The sequence below is a fragment of the Pollachius pollachius genome (genome assembly GCF_949987615.1).
Source record: "Pollachius pollachius genome assembly, chromosome: 3".
Classification (NCBI taxonomy): Eukaryota; Metazoa; Chordata; class Actinopteri; order Gadiformes; family Gadidae; genus Pollachius; species Pollachius pollachius.
Window position 1 is genome coordinate 7,423,778 of NC_136936.1, and position 19,906 is coordinate 7,443,683.

The following is a 19,906-nucleotide window of genomic DNA, read 5'->3' on the forward strand; positions in this document are numbered from 1 at the left end:
TTCTGGATCTCTCTGTCTCTTTATCTCTTTGTATCTGCGCCAATCTGGCCGTAATACATCTCCAGATCCCCTCCTCAGCCCCTAGCTAGAAACACAGCCTCAGTGTGAGAAGAGACTCTTCCAGAGCGCGCCATGCCGACTCGTTACATTGGGGAAGAGTGTGTGTCTTGTGGGAACATGCAGCTCAGAGCGTTTACGTGGTACACTCTCCTGGAGCTGTGTGATGGGTGGGGGTTGTGGGTAAGGGGCAGAGCTGTGAGTGAAATGCTGAAGCCTGATGTCACAGCGACGCCTGGAGGGCTGGGGTTAGGTTTCTGGCGCTACTACAGATACGTTGGGGATCGAACCAAGAACCTCCCGGCAGGGTTCCAAACGTCATGTTGTTGACGGGTTGGGCCTGTTTTTTTCTCTGGTTGAATAAAAGTTAGCATTATTTATGTGTTGTTTAAACACACCATATGTTGCAGTTTAAACTATCCTTTGCAAACCATGGTTTCTTTCATCCCCTTATTATCTATCCCATATCCCATATTGAGAAATGGCCGTCAGAATATCTCCTATCGCTCTCTCTCCGTGATGAGAAGTCTTCTGAGCTCTCTCATGGAGTCTGGCTCTAGAGTAGACCACTCCGTGTGTTGAACCCATGACAGAAGTCTTCTGAGCTCTCTCATGGAGTCTGGCTCTAGAGTAGACCTCTCATTGGGTCTGGCTCTAGAGGAGACCTCTCATTGGGTCTGGCTCTAGAGGAGACCTCTCATTGGGTCTGGCTCTAGAGGAGACCTCTCATTGGGTCTGGCTCTAGAGGAGACCGCTGTGTGTGTGTGTTGATCCCATGACAGACGTCCTCTCTGCTTGGGCTCCGTCTGGCACGTGTATAACACACCCAACTGTGTTAACGCTTCGGCTGTCACTGCTTTGCACGTGCGTCTGTGCACACGTGTGTGTTGGCTCGGCGTTTCACGGGTGACATCACCTTGTGATATACAAGCACACGCACACACACACACGTCCTCATGCTGTCTTCGCCCAAATCAGCCCCTCTGTTTCTCCGTCATCCCTCCTAATCGTTCTCCCTGTTTGAACGAGTAAATATCAAAATCCAACAAATTTGAATTGCGGTAACGGTTGTCATGGATACTCATTGTATCCATGGGCCCCGTGGTTGCCCAGGGGCCCCGGGAGTCTCCGCTGGCCCAGACGACCCGGCCTTGGAGGAAGCAGACGCTCCGGCGGGCAGCAGCTGACGCTCCGGTCAGTTGTTCCGCCACACCAGCAGAGTGCGAGCCGCCTGTTGGAAGGCCGATCTGTCGAGGCCCCAGACAACAGTTGATGCTGTCTGTCTGGGGCTGGCTGACTCTGGATTCAGATAAACGTGCCGCGTATTCATTCATGTATTCACCTCGCTACAGTTTTAACAATTTGTGAGTGGGTGACTGGGTGAACACAGGTTATGATGGGATGTCTTAGGATACTGGGTGTGAAGAGGTTAAGATGGGATGTCTTATGGTACTGGGTGTATGGAGGTAATGCTGGGATGGGTGCCAGCCCTGGGTCTATAGAGGTTATGCTGGGATGGGGGCCGGCTGGCTCTGTGCTGATTATGTATGGAACTGGGTGATTATCCTGACAGCAGGTAGTAAAGGGAGAGCTCTGAGAGAGAGACAACACATACCCACACACAGTATACTTCACTGCCCAATTCTTACACACACACACACACACACACACACCGGCCTTGACGGAGGCTGTGTTAAAATAGGTTGGGGGGTAGGGTCTTCATGTTCTCATTATGGGGGAGGGGAGGTACGAGAGGGAGGGAGGGAGGGAAAATGGGGGTGGGGGGAGGCAGGTGTAGATCAGTAATGGGGACACAGAACGAGAAGGGGTGCAAACAGGGGGGAATGGAGAGAGATGAGTGGGAGAGAGGGAGAGGGAGAGAGAGGGAGAGGGAGGGGGAGAAAGAGGGAGAGGGGGTGAGAGATGAGAGGGAGAGAGGGAGGGAGAGTGAGAAGGAGAGCTAGGTCTGTGGGGGTTTGGTACACATTTAGATACGGTGATGTTTAATGGTCCTCTCCCTCTCTCTCTGCACACACACACACACACACACACACACACACACACACACACACACACACACACACACACACACACACACACACACACACACACACACACACACACACACACACAGTCTTATTTACCAGTATGGGGCCCTTTGCAGCTATATACAGTTTCATTTAGCATTGTAGCAGGAGGGAGTGCTCTGAAACCAGTTTACGTAGCACCGGCTCCATGCAGCATGCAGCCGAGGCATCTATTCAACCTACTTATCATGGTGTGCTCCATGGAAGCTATTGCGGGAACATTGTGTTTTTTTCTCCTCTTCAGATCAATCATATGTGTGTTTTAATGTCTGATTCACGCCGAATTTTGGTTAATTATGTAATACACCCTTTTTTTACTTGTGTGTTTATATTTGGAAGCAGTTCTATTGGTCATCGCAGATAGATGAATACAATTCGTGCCAAACAATTTATTTCAACTGTTTTTGGTGGAGGCAGCAGTTAGCTGTAACATGCACATCTATTATTCTCCTATCCCTTTGACCGCCCTCTCTCTCCCTTTCTCTCTCTCTCTTTCTCCCTCGCTCCCTCTTACTCTCTCACTCCCTCCCTCCCTCCCTCCCTTCCTCCCTCTCTCCCCCTCCCCCCCTCCTCCCTCCCCCCTTTCTCCCTCTCTCTCCCCCCTCCCCCCCTCCCTCCCTCCCCACTTACCCCCTCTCAATCCCTCTCTTCCCCGCTCTCCCCTCTCTCTCTCTCTCTCTCTCTCTCTCTCTCTCTCTCTCTCTCTCTCTCTCTCTCCCCCCCTCCTCTCTCTCTCACTCACACTTCCTCCCTCCCCCTCTTCCCCCCCTTACCCCCCTCTCCTCTCTCTCTCTCTCTCTCTCTCTCTCTCTCTCTCTCTCTCTCTCTCTCTCTCTCTCTCTCTCTCTCTCTCCCACTTCCCCTCTCCCCCTCTCCCCCCCTCCCTCCCCCTCCCCCTCTCTCCCCCTCCTCCCTCCCTCACTCCCTCCCTCCCTCCCTCCCCCGTCCTCCCCCAGGAGGGCCAGCAGCTGATGCAGGAGAAGCCGGAGCTGGGCCCGGTGGTGCTGCAGAAGCTGGGAGAGATCCGGGAGTGCTGGCAGGACCTGGAGACCACCACGCAGGCCAAGGCCCGGCAGCTGTTCGAGGCCAACAAGGCCGACCTGCTGGTGCAGAACTACTCCAGCCTGAACCAGCGGCTGGGTCAGCTGGAGGGGGAGCTGTGCTACGTGGACCGTGGCCAGGACCTGACCTCCGTCAACAAGCAGCTCAAGAAACTGCAGGTCGGGCTCTGCTTGGGTCGCGCTGCGGGGCCACTGTCGGTTTGGGTTATGATGGGATGTGTGCACTGGTCTATGGTGTCAGGTCAGAAGCATGGTTTCCCCCCCCCCCCCCCCCCCCCTCATGACAGCAAACATGAAACATGAAATGTGAGCAGAAACATGTTAATTCATGTCGTACACTGTAACATGCTCACATGAGACCGCGCGGTCTCATGTGAGCATGAATTAACATGTTTTTGCTCACATTTCATGTTTCATGTTAATTCATGTCGTACTGTAACATGCTCACATGAGACCACGCGGTCTCATGTGAGCATGTTATACGACATGAATTAACATGTTTTTGCTCACATTTCATGTTTCATGTTTGCTGTCATGAGCCTTTGTATTTTATTTTAGTTTATTTTGACAATCCTTTCAATTCTCACAGTTAATGCTCCACATTTCGGATTCCATAATGCCAAGAATATATATTATATAGTTTATAGTGTATAATAGTATAGGCCAACTGATACACTCTACATTCCCACATGCTGTTCTTATTTTGATTGAAAAATATTAATAAACCTGCTTCATAAAACTACCATAAAATGTAACGTCTGACATGACCTGAGTCTACAGGATCAAACAATTAGCCTTCTGTATAGTTTAATTAACCCATGCCTGTGTGGTTGCATTTTTCATCAATTATTCTTGTTTCATCTAAACTCACTATACAGTTATTCCCTCTATTCAAAATAAGTAGAGTAAAGTTCAAATGGATGTCATTGTTATTTATATTGTTTTATAAATTGTTGTTTTTGGCAGTCTTCCTTTAGCAGTGAGCTGGATTAGCTTGGTGGATTAGTTTAGTGGATTAGCCTGCACACTGTCCACAGTTCTCGCCATTCATTAATCATTCATCATCATTTTCATTTCACCAGGCTCACTCTCCTCTCCCACAGCATGCCGCTTACTGCTTCCTTTAGCAGGCCGCCGTTAGCACTGTTTTACCGCATCATGCTAACTTCCATCCAAACTCCACTTCCCAGCATCCATCACTCCGCGGGGTACGGTAACCTTCCATACGTTACATGGTCTGTAGTCATTGTGAATTCACTGAAACTAACAGTTCTGCATTTTCTTTTGGTCCATTCTCCAGTTCTTTCTTTTTTTGACTTCCACTGGTAATTTCCTGAAAAATAGAAATATAATATGTATCTTAACGCAATGTCGAATATAGCGTATTAAACAGTTTCATATTCAAGGGCACTAAATATGGCAACAATTAAAAATAATACTAAATTGACTTAATGAACGCGTCCACATCTCCTCCTCCTCCTTCTCCTTTTCCTCCTCCATCACATCCTCCTCCTCCTCCTCCTCCTCCTCCTCCTCCTCTTCCTCCTCCTGCTCCTCCCCTTCCTCCTCCTCCTCCTCCTCCTCCTCCTCCTCCTCCTCCTCCTCTTCTTCCTCCTACTGCTCCTCCTCCTCCTCCCCCTCCACCTCCTCCTCCTCCTCCAGGGCATGGAGTGCCAGATGGAGGAGTGGTACCGGGAGGTGGGGGAACTGCAGGAGCAGGCCACCTCCATGACCCAGCAGGGGAAGGTGAAGGAGACGGTTGCCGAGCGCCAGGCGGCCGTGGAGACCAGGATGGTGCGTCTGATTGAGCCGCTGAAGGAGCGCCGGCGCCTCCTGCTGGCCTCCAAGGAGGTGCACCAGGTCCGCAGAGACCTGGAGGACGAGATCGTAAGTAGGAGGGACCCGGGGACAGGGCCTCACCAGTGTGGGTAAACCACACACACACACACACACAGACACCGGACAGACACCAACACATTCATAAACAAACACACACACACACATAAACACACACACACAGACACACACACACACACACACAGACACACACACACACACAGACACACACACACACACACCGGACAGACACACAAACACACACACACACACACATAAACACACACAAACAAACGTCCCTGCACCTACCTGTAACTGCTAAATCATCCAATCCATCAGCTGGCTGTCGACAGGTGTTCACTTTGGCCCCTGGGCATAGGTGTAGTCCATCCTCTCCTACTGCAAAGTGTGGCATGTTTGTAAAGTGTCTAAAGTGTGTAAAGAGTGAAATGTGTGTTATGTGGGTAATGTGTGTAAAGTGTGTAATGTATTGTGTATTGTGGCGCTTTCAGCTGTGGATCCAGGAGCGCCTCCCCATGGCGATGTCCCAGGAGCACGGCTCCACCCTGCAGTCCGTCCAGCAACTAATGAAGAAGAACCAGGTACGGAAGGGACCCGCTTCACCCCGTTACTGCAGCGCAAGGCTAACTGTCCCTCCTTTACAGTTGTCAACGTTATCACTGAGTGAATGCGTCCACTACAGTGACCCTGGAATACGTGATGTTCATTTAAGACAGTAACACACTCGCTCAATAACATGTTAGGTTAATGCGTCACAGTGGCACAGTATTCCAAAGACTCTAATTTTAGTGATCTCATCTGTATTAACGTTGTCTTATTGATCTCAATCTTGTCCTGTGTGGTTCCGGTCACACCTGCCTCTCCCTCTGGGGACTACTAAATAAAGTGTTACCTTTCTTACCTTAATTAACACTCCATTCATATGTCTTTCCTCCTCCTCCTCCTCCTCCTCCCCTTCTCCTCCTCCTCCTCCGCCCTCCTCCTCCTCCCCCCCTCCTCCTCCCCCCTCCTCCTCCTCCTCCTCCTCCCTCCTCCTCCTCCCCCCTCTTCCTCCTCCTCCCCCCTCTCCCTCCTCCACCCTCCTCCTCCTCCCCCCCTCCTCCTCCCCCCCCTCCTCCCTCCTCCTCCTCCGCCCTCCTCCTCTACCCTCCTCCTCCTCCTTCCTCCACCTTCCCCCTCCTCCCCCCCTCCCTCCTCCCTCCTCCACCCTCCTCCCCCCCTCCTTCCCCCCCTCCACCCTCCTCCTCCCCCCCTCCCTCCTCCTCCCCCCCCTCCTCCTCCTTCCTCCCCCCCTCTTCCTCCTCCTCCTCCCCCCTCCTCCACCCTCCTCCCCCCTCTTCCTCCTTCCTCCCCCCCTCTTCCTCCTCCTCCTCCCTCCTCCCCCCCTCCTCCCTCCTCCTCCCCCCCCCTCCTCCCCCCTCCTCCTCCATCCTCCACCCTCCTCCCTCCTCCTCCCCCCCTCCTCCTCCCCCCTCCTCCTCCCCCCCTCCTCCTCCTTCCTCCTCTTCCCCCCCTCCCTCCTCCTCCTCCTCCCCCCCTCCTCCTCCTTCCCCCCCCTCCTCCTCCTCCTCCTCCCCCCCCTCCTCCTCCTCCCCCCCTCCTCCTCCTCCCCCCCCCTCCCCCCCTTCCTCCACCTTTCCTCCCCCCCCTCCCCCCCTCCTCCCCCCCCCCCCCCCCCCAGACCCTGCAGAGGGAGCTTCAGGGCCACCGGTCGCGGGTGGAGGACGTTGTGGAGCGGGCCAGCCTGATCGCAACCCTGCGCAGCCAGGAGGCGGACGTGATCCGGGCGGGGCTGGAGCAGATGTCCCAGCTGTGGGCCGTGCTGTGGGGGGAGACGGAGCGCCGGCAGCTGGTGCTGGACGTCATGTACCAGGCCCAGCAGTACTACTCGGACACCGCCGAGGTGGAGGCCTGGCTCAGCGAGCAGGAGCTGCACATGATGAACGAGGAGAAGGGCAAGGTGGGGGGAAAGGGGGAGAGTTTGTGTGTGAGTGCATGCGAGGGAGAGAGTGTGTGTGTGTGTGTGTGTGTCTGTGTGTGTGTGTCTGTGTGTGTGTGTGTGTGTGTGTGTCTGCGTGTCTGTGTGTGTGTGTGTGTAAGAGATAAAGAGACTTTGTGTGTTGGGGGGTGAGGGAGTTTGCGCCTTTGTGACGTGTTAGAGAATGTGTGTGTGCGTGTATGTGAGAGAGAGAGAAGAGAGAGGGAGTGTGTGTGTGTGTGTGTGTGTGTGTGTGTGTGACTTTGTGAGGTGATTTGTCCTTCTGACTTCAGCAGAACTGTAAGATCCTGAAACCGTTGTTCTCTCAGCTCTCCTCTTGAAGATGAGGAATTAGTTTCCTACTAAAGGATGATTACATAAGCCTTAACTTAACCCGTAGCGTAACTCTTAACTTCCCTCAACCCTTTGGGTCTGCCGTGTGCCCGGGGTTCATTGAGTTTACAGTACCGTCAGAATACAAACCCAAACACCCAGTAAGCATCCTGGGGCAAGATGCCTCTACCTCCTCCTCCTCCTCCTCCTCCTCCTCCTCCTCCACCTCCTCTACCTCCACCTCCTCTACCTCCACCTCCACCTCCTCTACCTCCACCTCCTCTACCTCCACCTCTTCCACCTCCTCCACCTCCTCTACCTCCACCTCTTCCACCTCCTTTACCTCCACCTCCTCTACCTCCACCTCCTCTACCTCCTCCACCTCCTCCACCTCGTCCACCTCGTCCACCTCCTCTTCCTCCTCCAACTCCTCCTCCACCACCTCCTCCACCTCCTCTACCTCCACCTCTTCCACCTCCTCCACCTCCTCTACCTCCACCTCTTCCACCTCCTCCACCTCCTCTACCTCCACCTCCTCTACCTCCACCTCCTCCACCTCCTCCTCCTCCTCCACCTTGTCCACCTCCACCTCCTCCTCCACCTGCTTCCGTGTGACGTGTCCCGGGCCAAAAGAAGCCTCTGCTCATTTTAGCAGGTGTTTTCCTCCAGAGTGACTGGCCGAACAGTGTCCGGGCTGTAGGGCTGATCAGGGTCCTGGTTCTGTGCCCCCCCCCCCAGGATGAGCCCAGCACCCTGCAGCTGCTGAAGAAGCACCTGATCCTGGAGCAGACCATCGAGGACTACGCCGAGACCATCGGCCTGCTGTCCCAGCAGTGCAGACAGCTCCTGGAGATAGGCCACCCAGACTGGTGAGCTCATAGGGACACACACACACACATTACCCCCGCAGGTACACACACACAACACTATCTGCCCATTAGCACTGGTGCTTTAGTATTCTACTACTGTTTACTGTCTACTTCTGCACTCTCGTCCATTATGTTTGTTGCTCAAAGTGTCCTCTCTCTCTCTCTCTCTCTCTCTCTCTCTCTCTCTCTCTCTCTCTCTATTTCAATTCGATACAAAGTGCTTTATCAATGTACACTGCCAAAGCACCCAAAAAATAATGAATGAGTTGAAATAGTCAAAAATACAGTTTAAATGTATAATCTCTCAACGTCTCTCCCTCTCTCCCCAACATGTCTGCAACGCCTCTCTCCTACTCCACTTCTACCTTCCCCAAACATCATCTCGTCTCTCCCTCTCTCTCTCTCTCTCCCTTCACTCTCCTGACCTCTCTCGCCCTCTACCCCGGCCCCTTAGTGAGAAGATCAGCCGGCGGCAGTCCCAGATGGACCGGCTGTACGTGTCCCTGAAGGACCTGGTGGACGAGCGGAAGAGCCGTCTGGAGCAGCAGTACTGGCTGTACCAGCTGAACCGCGAGGTGGACGAGCTGGAGCAGTGGGTGGCCCAGCGCGACGTGGTGGCCAGCTCGCCCGAGCTGGGCCAGGACTACGAGCACGTCACGGTGGGTGGCGTGCAGGGGGACCTCGCCTGGTGGTGGTGGTGGCGGAGGAGTGGAGGTTCTGCCTCTTCTGCAACTCTCTTTGTTTGGAGAATTCTCTTGAAATAATCGAGCAGCCTTGCCGCCTCATAAAAAGGCTGGGAGTTCATGTCCGCGCTCCAACCTTCATATCCTTCTCCTCCTCCTCCTCCTCCTCAAACCCTTCTCCCATTCCACCACCTCCTCCCCTCACTCCTCACTCCCCCTCCCCCTCACTCCTCCTCCTCCTCCTCCTCCTCCCCCTCCCCACTCCTCCACCTCCATCTTCTCCTCCCACGCCTCATCCCACTCCCTCCCCACATCTCCCCCCTCCTCCTCCTCCTCCTCCTCCTCCTCCTCTTCGTTCAGGTGCTCCAGGAGAAGTTCACGGACTTTGCGTCGGAGACGGTCGCCGTGGGCCAGGAGCGCGTGACGGCCGTCAACCAGATGGTGGACGAGCTCATCGACTACGGCCACGCCGAGGCGGCCACCATCGCCGAGTGGAAGGACGGCGTGAACGAGGCCTGGGCCGACCTTCTGGAGCTCATGGAGACCCGCGCCCAGATGCTCTCCGCCTCCCACCAGCTGCACAAGTTCTTCTCCGACTGCCGCGAGGTGGGTGGTGCCGAAAGGGGATGTTGGATAGAGGGGCTGGAAGGTGGTGTCAGAAGAAGGTGCTGGAAGAGGGTGTCGGAAGAAGGTGCTGGAAAGTGGTGTTGGAAGAAGGTGCTGGAAGGGTGGGCTGGAAGGAGGTATTGGTGGTGTTGTTGGGAAGAGTGACAGGGCTGTAGTGTACATGACAGGATTATGGTGGATGGGGTTTGAATGAACGGAAAGGTACTGACGTTTTTTTGGAGTATAATTTAACTGGTGAAAGTCTTTACCTAAACCCAGATTAAGGTGAAAGATTTAGGACTTTGATTTGGACACTGGATGACTCAGCTAGTCCAGCAGCTCAGTGAAACGTAGGAGTTAATTAAAGGGTTATCCTGCTGGAAGGGGACTCAAGCTAGTGTTCACCAGACCAGGGAATCGAACCCGAGGTGAAACAGACGTTCTCTCAGCCCTGATCCGCCTGAAGCCGTGACTGAAGCAGAGGGTGGATGTGATCTCCCTGACCCATCAGCCATGTTCCTCATCTCCAGTGTGTGTATGTGTCTGTCTGTCTGTCTGTCTGTCTGTCTGTCTGTCTGTCTGTGTGTGTGTGTGTGTGTGTGTGTGTGTGTGTGTGTGTGTGTGTGTATGGGAGGGTGGGTGGGTGTGTGTGTGTGTGTGTGTGTGTGTGTGTGTGTGTGTGTGTACGTGTGTGCATAGGCGGGATGGCTATGCAGAGAGGTCTTAGGTCCCTCCCCTCCTGCTTGTTGTACGTCCTGGCCCTTAATGTACGCACTGATTGTATGTCGTATTTAGTTACAGTACTTTGTTATGTAGCATCTTATCATAGCTATCTATGTTGAATACGGGGAACGGGTTAACCTAACGATTGTTGGTGCTTTGAACATCCTTACTGTACTCACAGCGATATATTATTTCCCTTTCTAATGACAAATGTACTCCTTGTAAGTCGCTTTGGATAAAAGCATCTGCTAAATGCCCCAAATGTTAATGAAATGTCTGTGTGTGTGTGTGTGTGTGTGTGTGTGTCTGTGTCTGTGTCTGTGTCTGTGTCTGTGTGCGTGCGCGGGTTTGTGCGTGTGTGCGTGTGTGCATGTGTGTCTGTGTCTGTGTATGTGTCTGTGTCTGTGTCTATGTCTGTCTGTGTGTGTGTGTCTATGTCTGTCTGTGTGTGTGTGTGTGTGTGTGTGTCTGTGTGTGTCTGTGTCTGTGTCTGTCTGTGTGTGTGTGTGTGTGTGTGTGTCTGTGTGTGTCTGTGTGTGTGTGTGTGTGTGTGTGTGTGTGTGTGTGTGTGTGCGTCGCTCCAGGTCCTGGCCCAGATCGAGGATAAGCACCGGCGTCTCCCGGAGGTGCGGGCCCTGAAGGGCGGGGCCGCCAACACCAGCTCCCTGCACCGCCTCATGCACAGCTTCGAACAGGACATCCAGCTGCTGGTCACACAGGTGTGGAGCACGCAGCGCCTGAGACGTAGCGCCTGAGACGCAGCGCCTGAGACGCAGCGCCTGAGACGCAGCGCCTGAGACGCAGCGCCTGAGACGCAGCGCCTGAGACGCAGCGCCTGAGACGCAGCGCCTGAGACGCAGCGCCTGAGACGCAGCGCCTGAGACCGCTCCTTAAAGGGGCCCTGGCAAACTCTGCTCTGTTATATAAGACGGGAATGCTTCAACGTCAATATCTAATGATTATTTTTGTTTGCTGTTCTATTTTTCAATGTATTTAACTTCCGCAGTGTTAAATGACAAAATATATATATATATATATATATAAATAAGCGGAGGACAAGGTTATGGACATAACCTTTTCAATCAGACCAATGGAGAACCAAAAAAATCGGTCCAATGATGTCAGTGCTCCGAGTTTTCTGCTAATTTTTCCTGAAAACAGAGTGGATGTTGCAGGCCGCAGTTTAAAGCAGTTCTCTCGTATATTCCAAAATATCAAGCTTGACCGTTCCCCTTTAAGGAAAAACGATACTATGTTGAAGTGAATTCACTAACCCAGTGACAATCCAACAAACACCTTGTTCCCATGATCTTTATCATGGGAACAAGGTGTTTCATCGAACAGCACCCACACAAACCTCCCCAACGAGGCGATCGTAAATGAGTTAAACATTTTACGCATGTAGCGTACGATTGAAACCTCTGTGGGAAGGCAGTTGACGTAGTACCCCACGGGATATACACATCATCTAAAGCGCCCTGCAGGGTATCCCTGTAGACACAGTGGGCGGCGTTCTACCCTGTGGCTCCAGAGAACAGAGACATGGGTTTGGTGCCCTCCTCCAGGTTCTACCGCTTTGAAACACGGTCCCAGGTGGAGCACATGAACCCCGTAGTAGATCTGGTCTGCTGGACCATTCATCAAGATACCATTTGTTTTTGCTTTCGTTTCCGTTTTCCACTAAAGTACTAAAAGGTGTGCCGGGCATAAATGCCCTCTTTGCTTAAAACACTTTTGGTTTGTGTTTTCACTGTACTGTTCGGGGCTGTTGTTTTCTTCTGACGGCTACACTGAGCGCCGGGCTGGGACTTTGCACCTGGCTGCTGCAGACACTTCGACACGCGCGACAAAACTACGCAGTGTGACGCAGGAGAGCAGCTGTGATCCACGTCACCCCCAGTGACAGACCGCTCAGACCAGCTGGGGGGGGGGGGTTTTGATGTATTTTGACTGATGTTTGACTTTGCTTCTGTACTGTGTGATATGTGTTATGTTTTATAGGTGACCCCTAAACCACCTCTTTCTGAATCTCTTTCTGAATCCCTTCTCCATCTCTCTCTATTTCTTTCTCCTTCCGCTCCTCTATCTCTCACTCCGCCTGTCTCCCTCTCTCTCTATCCATCTCTCTTTCTCCCCCTCTCTCTACCCCCCTCACTCTCCCTCTCTATCTCTCTCTCTCTCCGCCCACACTCTGGATCCTTCTCTGTCCCCTCCGTCTCTTACTCTCTCTCTCCTCCCCTCTCTCTCTTCCCCATCTCTAACTATCTCTCTCCACCTCCCCCTCCCCCCTCTCTCTCTCTCCCTATCTCTATCCTCTCTCTCTCTCTCTCTCTCTCTCTCTCTCTCTCTCTCTCTCTCTCTCTCTCTCTACCTCTCTCGCCCTCAGGTGCGCCAGCTGCAGGAGAGCGCCGCCCAGCTGAGGACGGTGTACGCCGGGGAGAAGGCGGAGGCCATCGCCTGCCGCGAACAGGAAGTGATGCTCACCTGGAAGGAGCTGCTGACCTACTGCGAGGAGTGCCGGGTGCAGATCACCACGGCGACTGACAAGCTGCGGTTCTTCGGGATGGTGCGTGACCAGCTCATGTGGATGGACTCCATCCTCTGCCAGATCGACACCGGAGACAAGCCCAGGTGGGGCATCACAACTTTATCCTCAAATGATGTATTTATGCTTCTGAACCATTGTTCAATATCCCCTGAAGCCTGTACAAAATGTATTCTGCGTGTCCAGAGACTAGGTAAGGCAACTTTACGTATACAGCACTCTTTTATACACGAGGCAGACTCAAAGTGCATCGTCATAAAATAAAATTAAATACTAAAATAAATAATGACATTTCTCATTATTGCTATGACAAATGAGCTAGAATTCAAATGTAAAAAGATGATTGACCCTTCTGTTTCATTTGCGGCCGCTCGTGTTTGTGGAATGACTTCCAATGTTTACCTGGCGTCGCTGTTCCCTAGGCCAGGATTATGCAACCAAACCCTCAGAGACCAACACGAGACCTTCCTCGTCTCACGGCGATCGTGTGGGTGAATGTGTTCAGCATCACATGCTGCACAATATGCACCGTTGACTCATCACGTAACACACCCTGACAGTCATGACCGTATCGTCTCTCCCTGCGTCCAGGAGTTGATAGCGTAGGGTTGATAGGCTAGTGGTATTATTCAGAAGGTTGAGTCAGTGAGGCTGTTTGGGGAGGTGACTGACATCTGCTGTGTGTCCCCGGTTGGGGTGGTGGTGGTGGTGGTGGTGGACCCACAGGGACGTGTCGTCGGTGGAGGTGCTGATGAACTACCACCACGGCCTGAAGAACGAGGTGGAGGCCCGCAGCCGGAGTCTGATGGAGTGCATCGAGATGGGAAAGACCCTGCTGGCTGTCAGGAACCCCGCGGCCGAGGAGGTGAGGAGACAGGGGAGGAAGTAGGAAATAGGAAACAAGATGAGTTCTGAGATGAGATTAGGGGACATGGGCATTGGCCCTGACGGCCTCAGGAACCCTGACGGCCTCAGGAACCCTGCCGCCGAGGAGGTGAGGAGACAGGAGAGGAAGCAGGAAACGAGATGAGAACCTAGAAGAGATTATGGGAGATGAGACAGGCAGGGTTGTTTTGACATTTGTTGAAGCTGAATTGAGAAAAGATGGAAAGAGAGAATGAATATAAGGCACGCTATGAGATGATATGCAAAACTACTGCATAAATATATCCCATCAGACAAAACTTGTATAATATGACGTATGATAAATTATATGAGATGATGATCTCTCCGACTCTTGGCGTGCATTTTCAGATCAAGGAGAAGCTGGACAAGGTGGTTGCTAAGCAACACGAACTGTCTGAGAAGTGGGACAAACACTGGGAGGCGTTACAGCACTGTGAGTGTAAACACACACCAACACACTCCCCACTCACCCACTCAGAAAGAGCTAGATTCAGTCACATGTTTATAGTAGAGGTTTACCAAAACCTAAACTTAACGTGTCTTTTCCTCTCCTCTCCCCTACTCCCCTTGCTCTCTCTTTCCTTTCCTCTTTCCTCCTCGTCCCTCCACCCCTCACTGCCATCCTATCTATTCTCTCCTTTCTCCTCCCCCCTTTTCTTCTCCTCCTCTCTCATCCCCACCCTCTCCTCCCCATCCTGCCTTCCTCTCCCCCTTCCCTTTCCTTTCTCTTCCCCCCTCCCCCCTTCCTCCTTACCCCTTCCTCTCTCCTTCCCCTCTCCCTCCCATCCTCCTCCCCCTTGCTCCCTCCCCCTCCTCCCCCTCCTCTCCCTCCCCTCCCCCCCTCCTCCTCCTCTCTCCCCTCTCCCCCCTCCCTCTCCCCCCTCCTCCCCCTGTCCCTCCCCCTCTCCCCCCCTCTCCCCCCCTCCCCCCTCCCTCTCTCCCCTCCTCCTCCCCCCCCTCTCCCCCTCTCCCCCTCCTCTCCCCTCCCTCTCTCCCCATCTCTCCCCTCCTCCTCCCCCCCCTCTCCCCCTCTCCCCCCCCCTCCCTCTCTCCCCTCCTCTCCCCTCCTCCTCTCCCCCTCTCCCCCCTCTCTCCCTCTCTCCCTCTCTCCCCTCCTCTCCCCTCCTCCTCCCCCCCTCTCTCCCCCCCCCCCCAGTGCTGGAGGTGCACCAGTTCGCCCAGGAGGCGGTGGTGGCCGAGGCGTGGCTGACGGCCCAGGAGCCCTTCATCAGCAGCAAGGAACTGGGCGCCAGCGTGGACGAGGTGGAGCAGCTCATCCGCCGCCACGAGGCCTTCCGCAAGGCCGCCGCCACCTGGGAGGAGCGCTTCAGCTCGCTGCGCAGGATCACCACGGTAACGGGTTACCCCCGCCCCCCCCCCTTCAAATGCGTTGACGTTACTCTACGGGCTTCGATGGCTGGGTTCCTTTTTGGCACGTTACTGTGGTGTTATCAGTGTGAACCCTCCCTGTCAATGCATACAAATAACTATGTCAATTATTTACTGATATAATTATTGTTAATTCATATTAATATTATAATTTCATTCCATTTATAGCGCTTTTCAAGGCTCAAAGTCAAGTCAATTTATAAACGTGTAAAGCACTTAATCACTGTCACAGTTCATTATCAAGGGAGAGGATTGCAATGGGGGCCAAAGCATGTGATCTAGTATTGATGATATCCAGTGAGTGACAAGCGGGGGGTGAGGTGCCCATGTTGGTACAAGAAACAGGTTCAGTCTTTAGCAGACACTTCTATCAAGACGACTCAAAAGTGTTGATCATTATTAAGTATTCAAGCAAAATGGGACAACCTCAAAAGGTCAGAGTTCTGCATAGTTTTGTATTTAAACATAGTTTTGTTTTTATTACCTTTAATACTTCCGCCCCTAAATAATTATTTAGCATTGCTGTGTCATCTCATTATATATTTACACATAAATGCCCTGAATATATACAATATATTCCTATTTTGTAAGTGAAAAAATCGACCAAGTCCACCTTTCAACATCTGGAATTGTTGCAGATTCGAGCAGAAAGCCGTGACTCTGCACATTCGTACGTTTTATCTTTACAGTGCGATTCATTAATCAGCGCAGGGCTGAGGTCGCACTGCGAGAATGAGGTTCCACATGCAAGTATGTTGCTCACATAGCTACTGAATAGTCCCTCACCTGACCCTGTATATAATGGTGCTGTTCACAGCATATGGCCCTGAATCAGCGACACACAACCTTTGAGGAATTCACTCTCAAGCACATTTTACCATCTGTATTTATAACAGTAGAAAGAACGGACGCTTACTGACTGGAGTCTGAAATAACCTCGATTCTGGCTCTGGTTCTAAACTGCTTCTGTCAGTAGTGAACTGGATCTAGTGGGACTGACCTGGTTAGTGTTGCTGTTGAACTGGTTCTGCTGGTGCTGAACTGGGTTCTTGTGGTTCCCCCTTGCCTCCAGGTGGAGAAGCTGCGGGCGGAGCAGAGCCAGCTGCCCCCCACCCCACTACTGGGACGCAAGGTCTTCCTGGAGCCTCGGGACGCCGCCCCCAACCCCGCCACCCTCCCGCGCCTCCCCCTCTCCCCCGTCATGAGGCAGACCATCTACGAGCAGAACGACGCCAGCTCCCCCCCCTCCCCCTCGCCGGCCACGCCCCCCACCCCCTCCCCCTCCCCCCTGGCGCGGCGGCTGGGAGCCACGACGGCGGGCTACACCCCGGTGCTGAGCGGCGGCTCCGCCTACCGCCACCACGGCCTGGAGCCGCGGCACAGCGCCCCGGTGGGGGGGCTGGCCGCCGGCCTGGTGCAGCCCGCCCCGTCCTCCATCGCCTCCATCGCCACTGCCGCCATGATGGTCTCGGCCAATCAGGCGCGGGAGAGCGCCCTCACCGCCAGGGAGCAGGCGGCGCTGTGTGTCGGTCACGTGACCTCGGCCCCGCCCACGCTCCTGGTCCACGCGCCCGAGGCCAAGGCCCCGGCGTCCCCGTCGCCGTACCTGCGGCAGCCGAAGATGAGGTGCTTCGACGACGTGGTCACGCCGCTGCTGGTGGCGGGCCGGCTGGAGAAGGCCCGCGAGAGGGAGCGCGAGAGGGAGGCCATCCTTGGGGAGATCGGCACGGGGGGTGGGGAGGTGGCCGTGATGGCGGAGGTGGTGCTGCAGGACCCCGTCAGGGAGCGGCTGCACAGCGAGCCGGCCAGGAGGTCCCGGGCGGCCACCCGGAGCGACCCCCTGGCGCAGGCCGAGCCCCAGGTCCAGAACGCCCGGGAGCCCAGGGAGTCCCGGGGCGAGCCGCGGGAGCCCCGCATCGAGCGGCAGCTGTCCAGCGAGCAGCTGATCCAGGCGCGGCGCGACGAGCTGCCCCAGGAGGTGTGGAGGGAACGGGAGCGCCGGACCCTGGAGCGTCAGACCTCCAGCGAGCAGGAGGGCCACGGGGGGCTGGCCGGGGCAGGGGGTCACGGCAGCGGGAGTCACGGCAGCGGGAGTCACGGTGGAGGAGGAGGAGGAGGAGGAGGAGGTGGAGGAGGAGGTCACGAGGGGCGCAGGCGGGACCGGGACCGCCACCGGCTGGAGAAGCAGGAGTCCAGCGAACACGAAACGGGGAAGGAGCACTCGGACCGGAAGTCCGGTGGAGGGTAAGACTGCGTTCAGCCGGCAGGATTAGCTCTAGATAGTTGGCTGTTCAACGCAGCTCAACCGTAACACTCTCTCCTTTTTACTGACTTTCTACTTTGAACGGTTAAACAAACCATTCATTTATGGAGCCAAGATGGATCCCTCGGTTCCAATTAACGGGATTTTGTTGTTTTAAAACATAATAATGTGCATCTTGGGCCGCTGAAAGAGTCAACATCCAGCTCCTTGAATCCAGCCACTGTTAAGGAAGCTGTGGCCTCTCTGCCACCTAAGGCCCTGCCCACAGGCTGCAGCTTGATCACGGCACCGTTTAAACGTGAGGACTTTGTCCCTGTGCCCACAGAGAGAAGCGGTCCACGCTGGCAGACATCGTGGAACAGCTGCAGGAGAGGGAGGCCGCGCAGGTCTGAAGCCCAGACTCATGCTACACTTGAGATTATGAACATTAAACGAGAGAAGACTTTTATGTTTTTAGCTTTCTGCTAAATCTTAAACACATTACTTTCTACAATGCATTTTCTTCTTTTACTTTGCCTTTATTTTCTTTTACGTATCTATTTTATTTTATTACTTTATTTTATTGTAGGCCTATGTTTGCTTTGGCTTTCTGCTTAAATCTTTGCCTTTGTTTTCTTTTACTTACCTATTTTATTTCATGTTTTATGTTTCAATACACGAGTCTGCCTCGTGTATGAAAAGTGCCATGCAAATAAAGTTGCCTTGCATTGCCTAATTAGATATTCCCGTTAACAATCCTGTAATCACCTCCCCCCTCTCTGCGGGCGCCAGGCGCGCGGCGAGGTCGCCCCAGTGCCCAACGGCGTTGGAGAGGCCACCTCCAACAAGTCCTCCTCCTCCCGGCCCGACCGGCCGCGAGCCCGGGACCGGCCCAAGCCACGGCGGCGGCCGCGGCCCAAGGAGCCGGGCGAGGCGACCGCGCGGAGGTCCCGGTCGGCGCCGGCCCAGACCACCCCGTCGGTGCCGACGGTGCCGAGCCACACGGCCCACCACGAGGGCTTCCTGTTCCGCAAGCTGGACATCGAGACCCTGAAGAAGAGCGCCAACAGGTGGGCATTCAGGGTCACCGCGGCCAGGCTTTTGTACTCTCGCTGTGGGAAGGATGGAGGAGGTGGTGGACGCTGGCGCCACCAGATTCAGACGTTCAAGGTTGTCAGGCTGCCTGGGGGGGAAACGTTATTTTCTGGAAGGAGTGGCCGTGCACTGAAATCGAAATCAAACTGTAGGAACAGCAATAAACGCAAAAGCAATTGCATTACCCTCTTTCGCCAAAGGGTGTCACAGTTGCTGTGGTTTTATTTCAGTGCTTGGTCCCTCTTTAACGTCTACCCAGCGGTTTGGCGCCTGCTCAATTGATGGAGCACCTTTAGGCAAAGCATTTTGAAATGAGTTATGTTAACATGGTCAGAGCACGGACGAGTAACTTGCATTGTTTCTGTGCAATTCAATTCCCTCCAACCTGTGCGACCTGTAAACTAAGTGACTTGCTGCCTTGTCACCCGATGAGTATTTCCGGGTCACTTTGCAGTTCCTCTCTCACCTTGTCTGTCTGACTCTGATGACGTCAGCGTCCCCTCCTTCGTGATCTCAAGTCAGATGACCAGGGCATGGCGTAGGCATGCTAGGTTAACAAGCTAACGCGGTTAAACGGCAATCGCACTGTTAAGATGTTAGAATGTGCATGACTGACACTGGTTAATAAGTAAGGTCACACCATAGTTCTACTGGTTACATATTGATCGCCCCGGATGCTGGGTTCCAAACACTGACTAGGTAATCAATAGTTGAGGTTAAAACATTTGACAGTATATATGTGTGCGTATCGCATCCAATGTATCGACCAATGATTGGGGTTATATATGTGCATATGTCATTCAAATGGATCCATTTTAATATTGAACCATATCTCAGTGGTATGATGATGTTGAACATAATTATACTTTGTCAGTAGATTCAAAATAGATTCATTCATTCAAAGTGTTCGGATCATCAGAACATGTAGCCAACAGCGAAACAAATGCACCCAGTAGCAAGCAAGACAGTTCCCTGCTTGCAAGAGCTAAATGCATGAAGCCAACGACTCCTCCTAACCCCACACCAGTATCCCTTCACGCAGCGAAGGTGGAGGCTGGCTGACTGGCAAGCTCACAGGCCCACTAACTAGTAGATAGTTTAAAGGCTACCTCACAGGCCGGCTAAGAAGCTAGCAAACAGGCTAGCTGACTAGTTTGCTAACGAGCTAGCTAACAGGCCAGCTATTAGGCTAGCTAACAAGCGGACTAACAAGCTAGCTAACAAGCTAGCATGCAGAGGGGTGGACAGACGCTGAAGGCTGGAGGACCACCGTTGACGACGACCCACTCACTCTCACGCACACATACACACGCACACACACCCCACTCTTGCGCAAGATGGCCGTGCATCCGCCTGCTTCCTGCTGAGAGACCTCAGTCTAGAGGCCACAGCCTCTGAGCAGCCTGGCCTCTCCCTGCACTGCCCTCTAGTGGCTGGGCTGACCACGCAGCGCTAAAGACTCATCCCTCCCGGCT

General features: G+C 53.7%; 1 protein-coding gene across 1 annotated transcript in view; it reads left to right on the forward strand.

Annotated features, from left to right (window-relative positions):
* The window catches only part of sptbn4b (spectrin, beta, non-erythrocytic 4b), a gene marked incomplete at both ends in the record, with an annotated part of 45,109 nt that overhangs the window by 22,821 nt on the left and 2,382 nt on the right, over window positions 1-19,906 (forward strand). Inside the window, 16 exons of the mRNA XM_079732952.1 lie at window positions 1,171-1,251; window positions 3,101-3,364; window positions 4,868-5,092; window positions 5,554-5,643; window positions 6,744-7,022; window positions 8,112-8,242; window positions 8,697-8,901; window positions 9,286-9,531; window positions 10,839-10,973; window positions 12,641-12,885; window positions 13,526-13,664; window positions 14,054-14,138; window positions 14,862-15,058; window positions 16,167-17,338; window positions 17,683-17,743; window positions 18,129-18,406. Coding sequence (XP_079589078.1) covers window positions 1,171-1,251; window positions 3,101-3,364; window positions 4,868-5,092; window positions 5,554-5,643; window positions 6,744-7,022; window positions 8,112-8,242; window positions 8,697-8,901; window positions 9,286-9,531; window positions 10,839-10,973; window positions 12,641-12,885; window positions 13,526-13,664; window positions 14,054-14,138; window positions 14,862-15,058; window positions 16,167-17,338; window positions 17,683-17,743; window positions 18,129-18,406 — 3,833 coding nt within the window. The remainder of the gene's footprint in view (window positions 1-1,170; window positions 1,252-3,100; window positions 3,365-4,867; window positions 5,093-5,553; window positions 5,644-6,743; window positions 7,023-8,111; window positions 8,243-8,696; window positions 8,902-9,285; window positions 9,532-10,838; window positions 10,974-12,640; window positions 12,886-13,525; window positions 13,665-14,053; window positions 14,139-14,861; window positions 15,059-16,166; window positions 17,339-17,682; window positions 17,744-18,128; window positions 18,407-19,906) is intronic.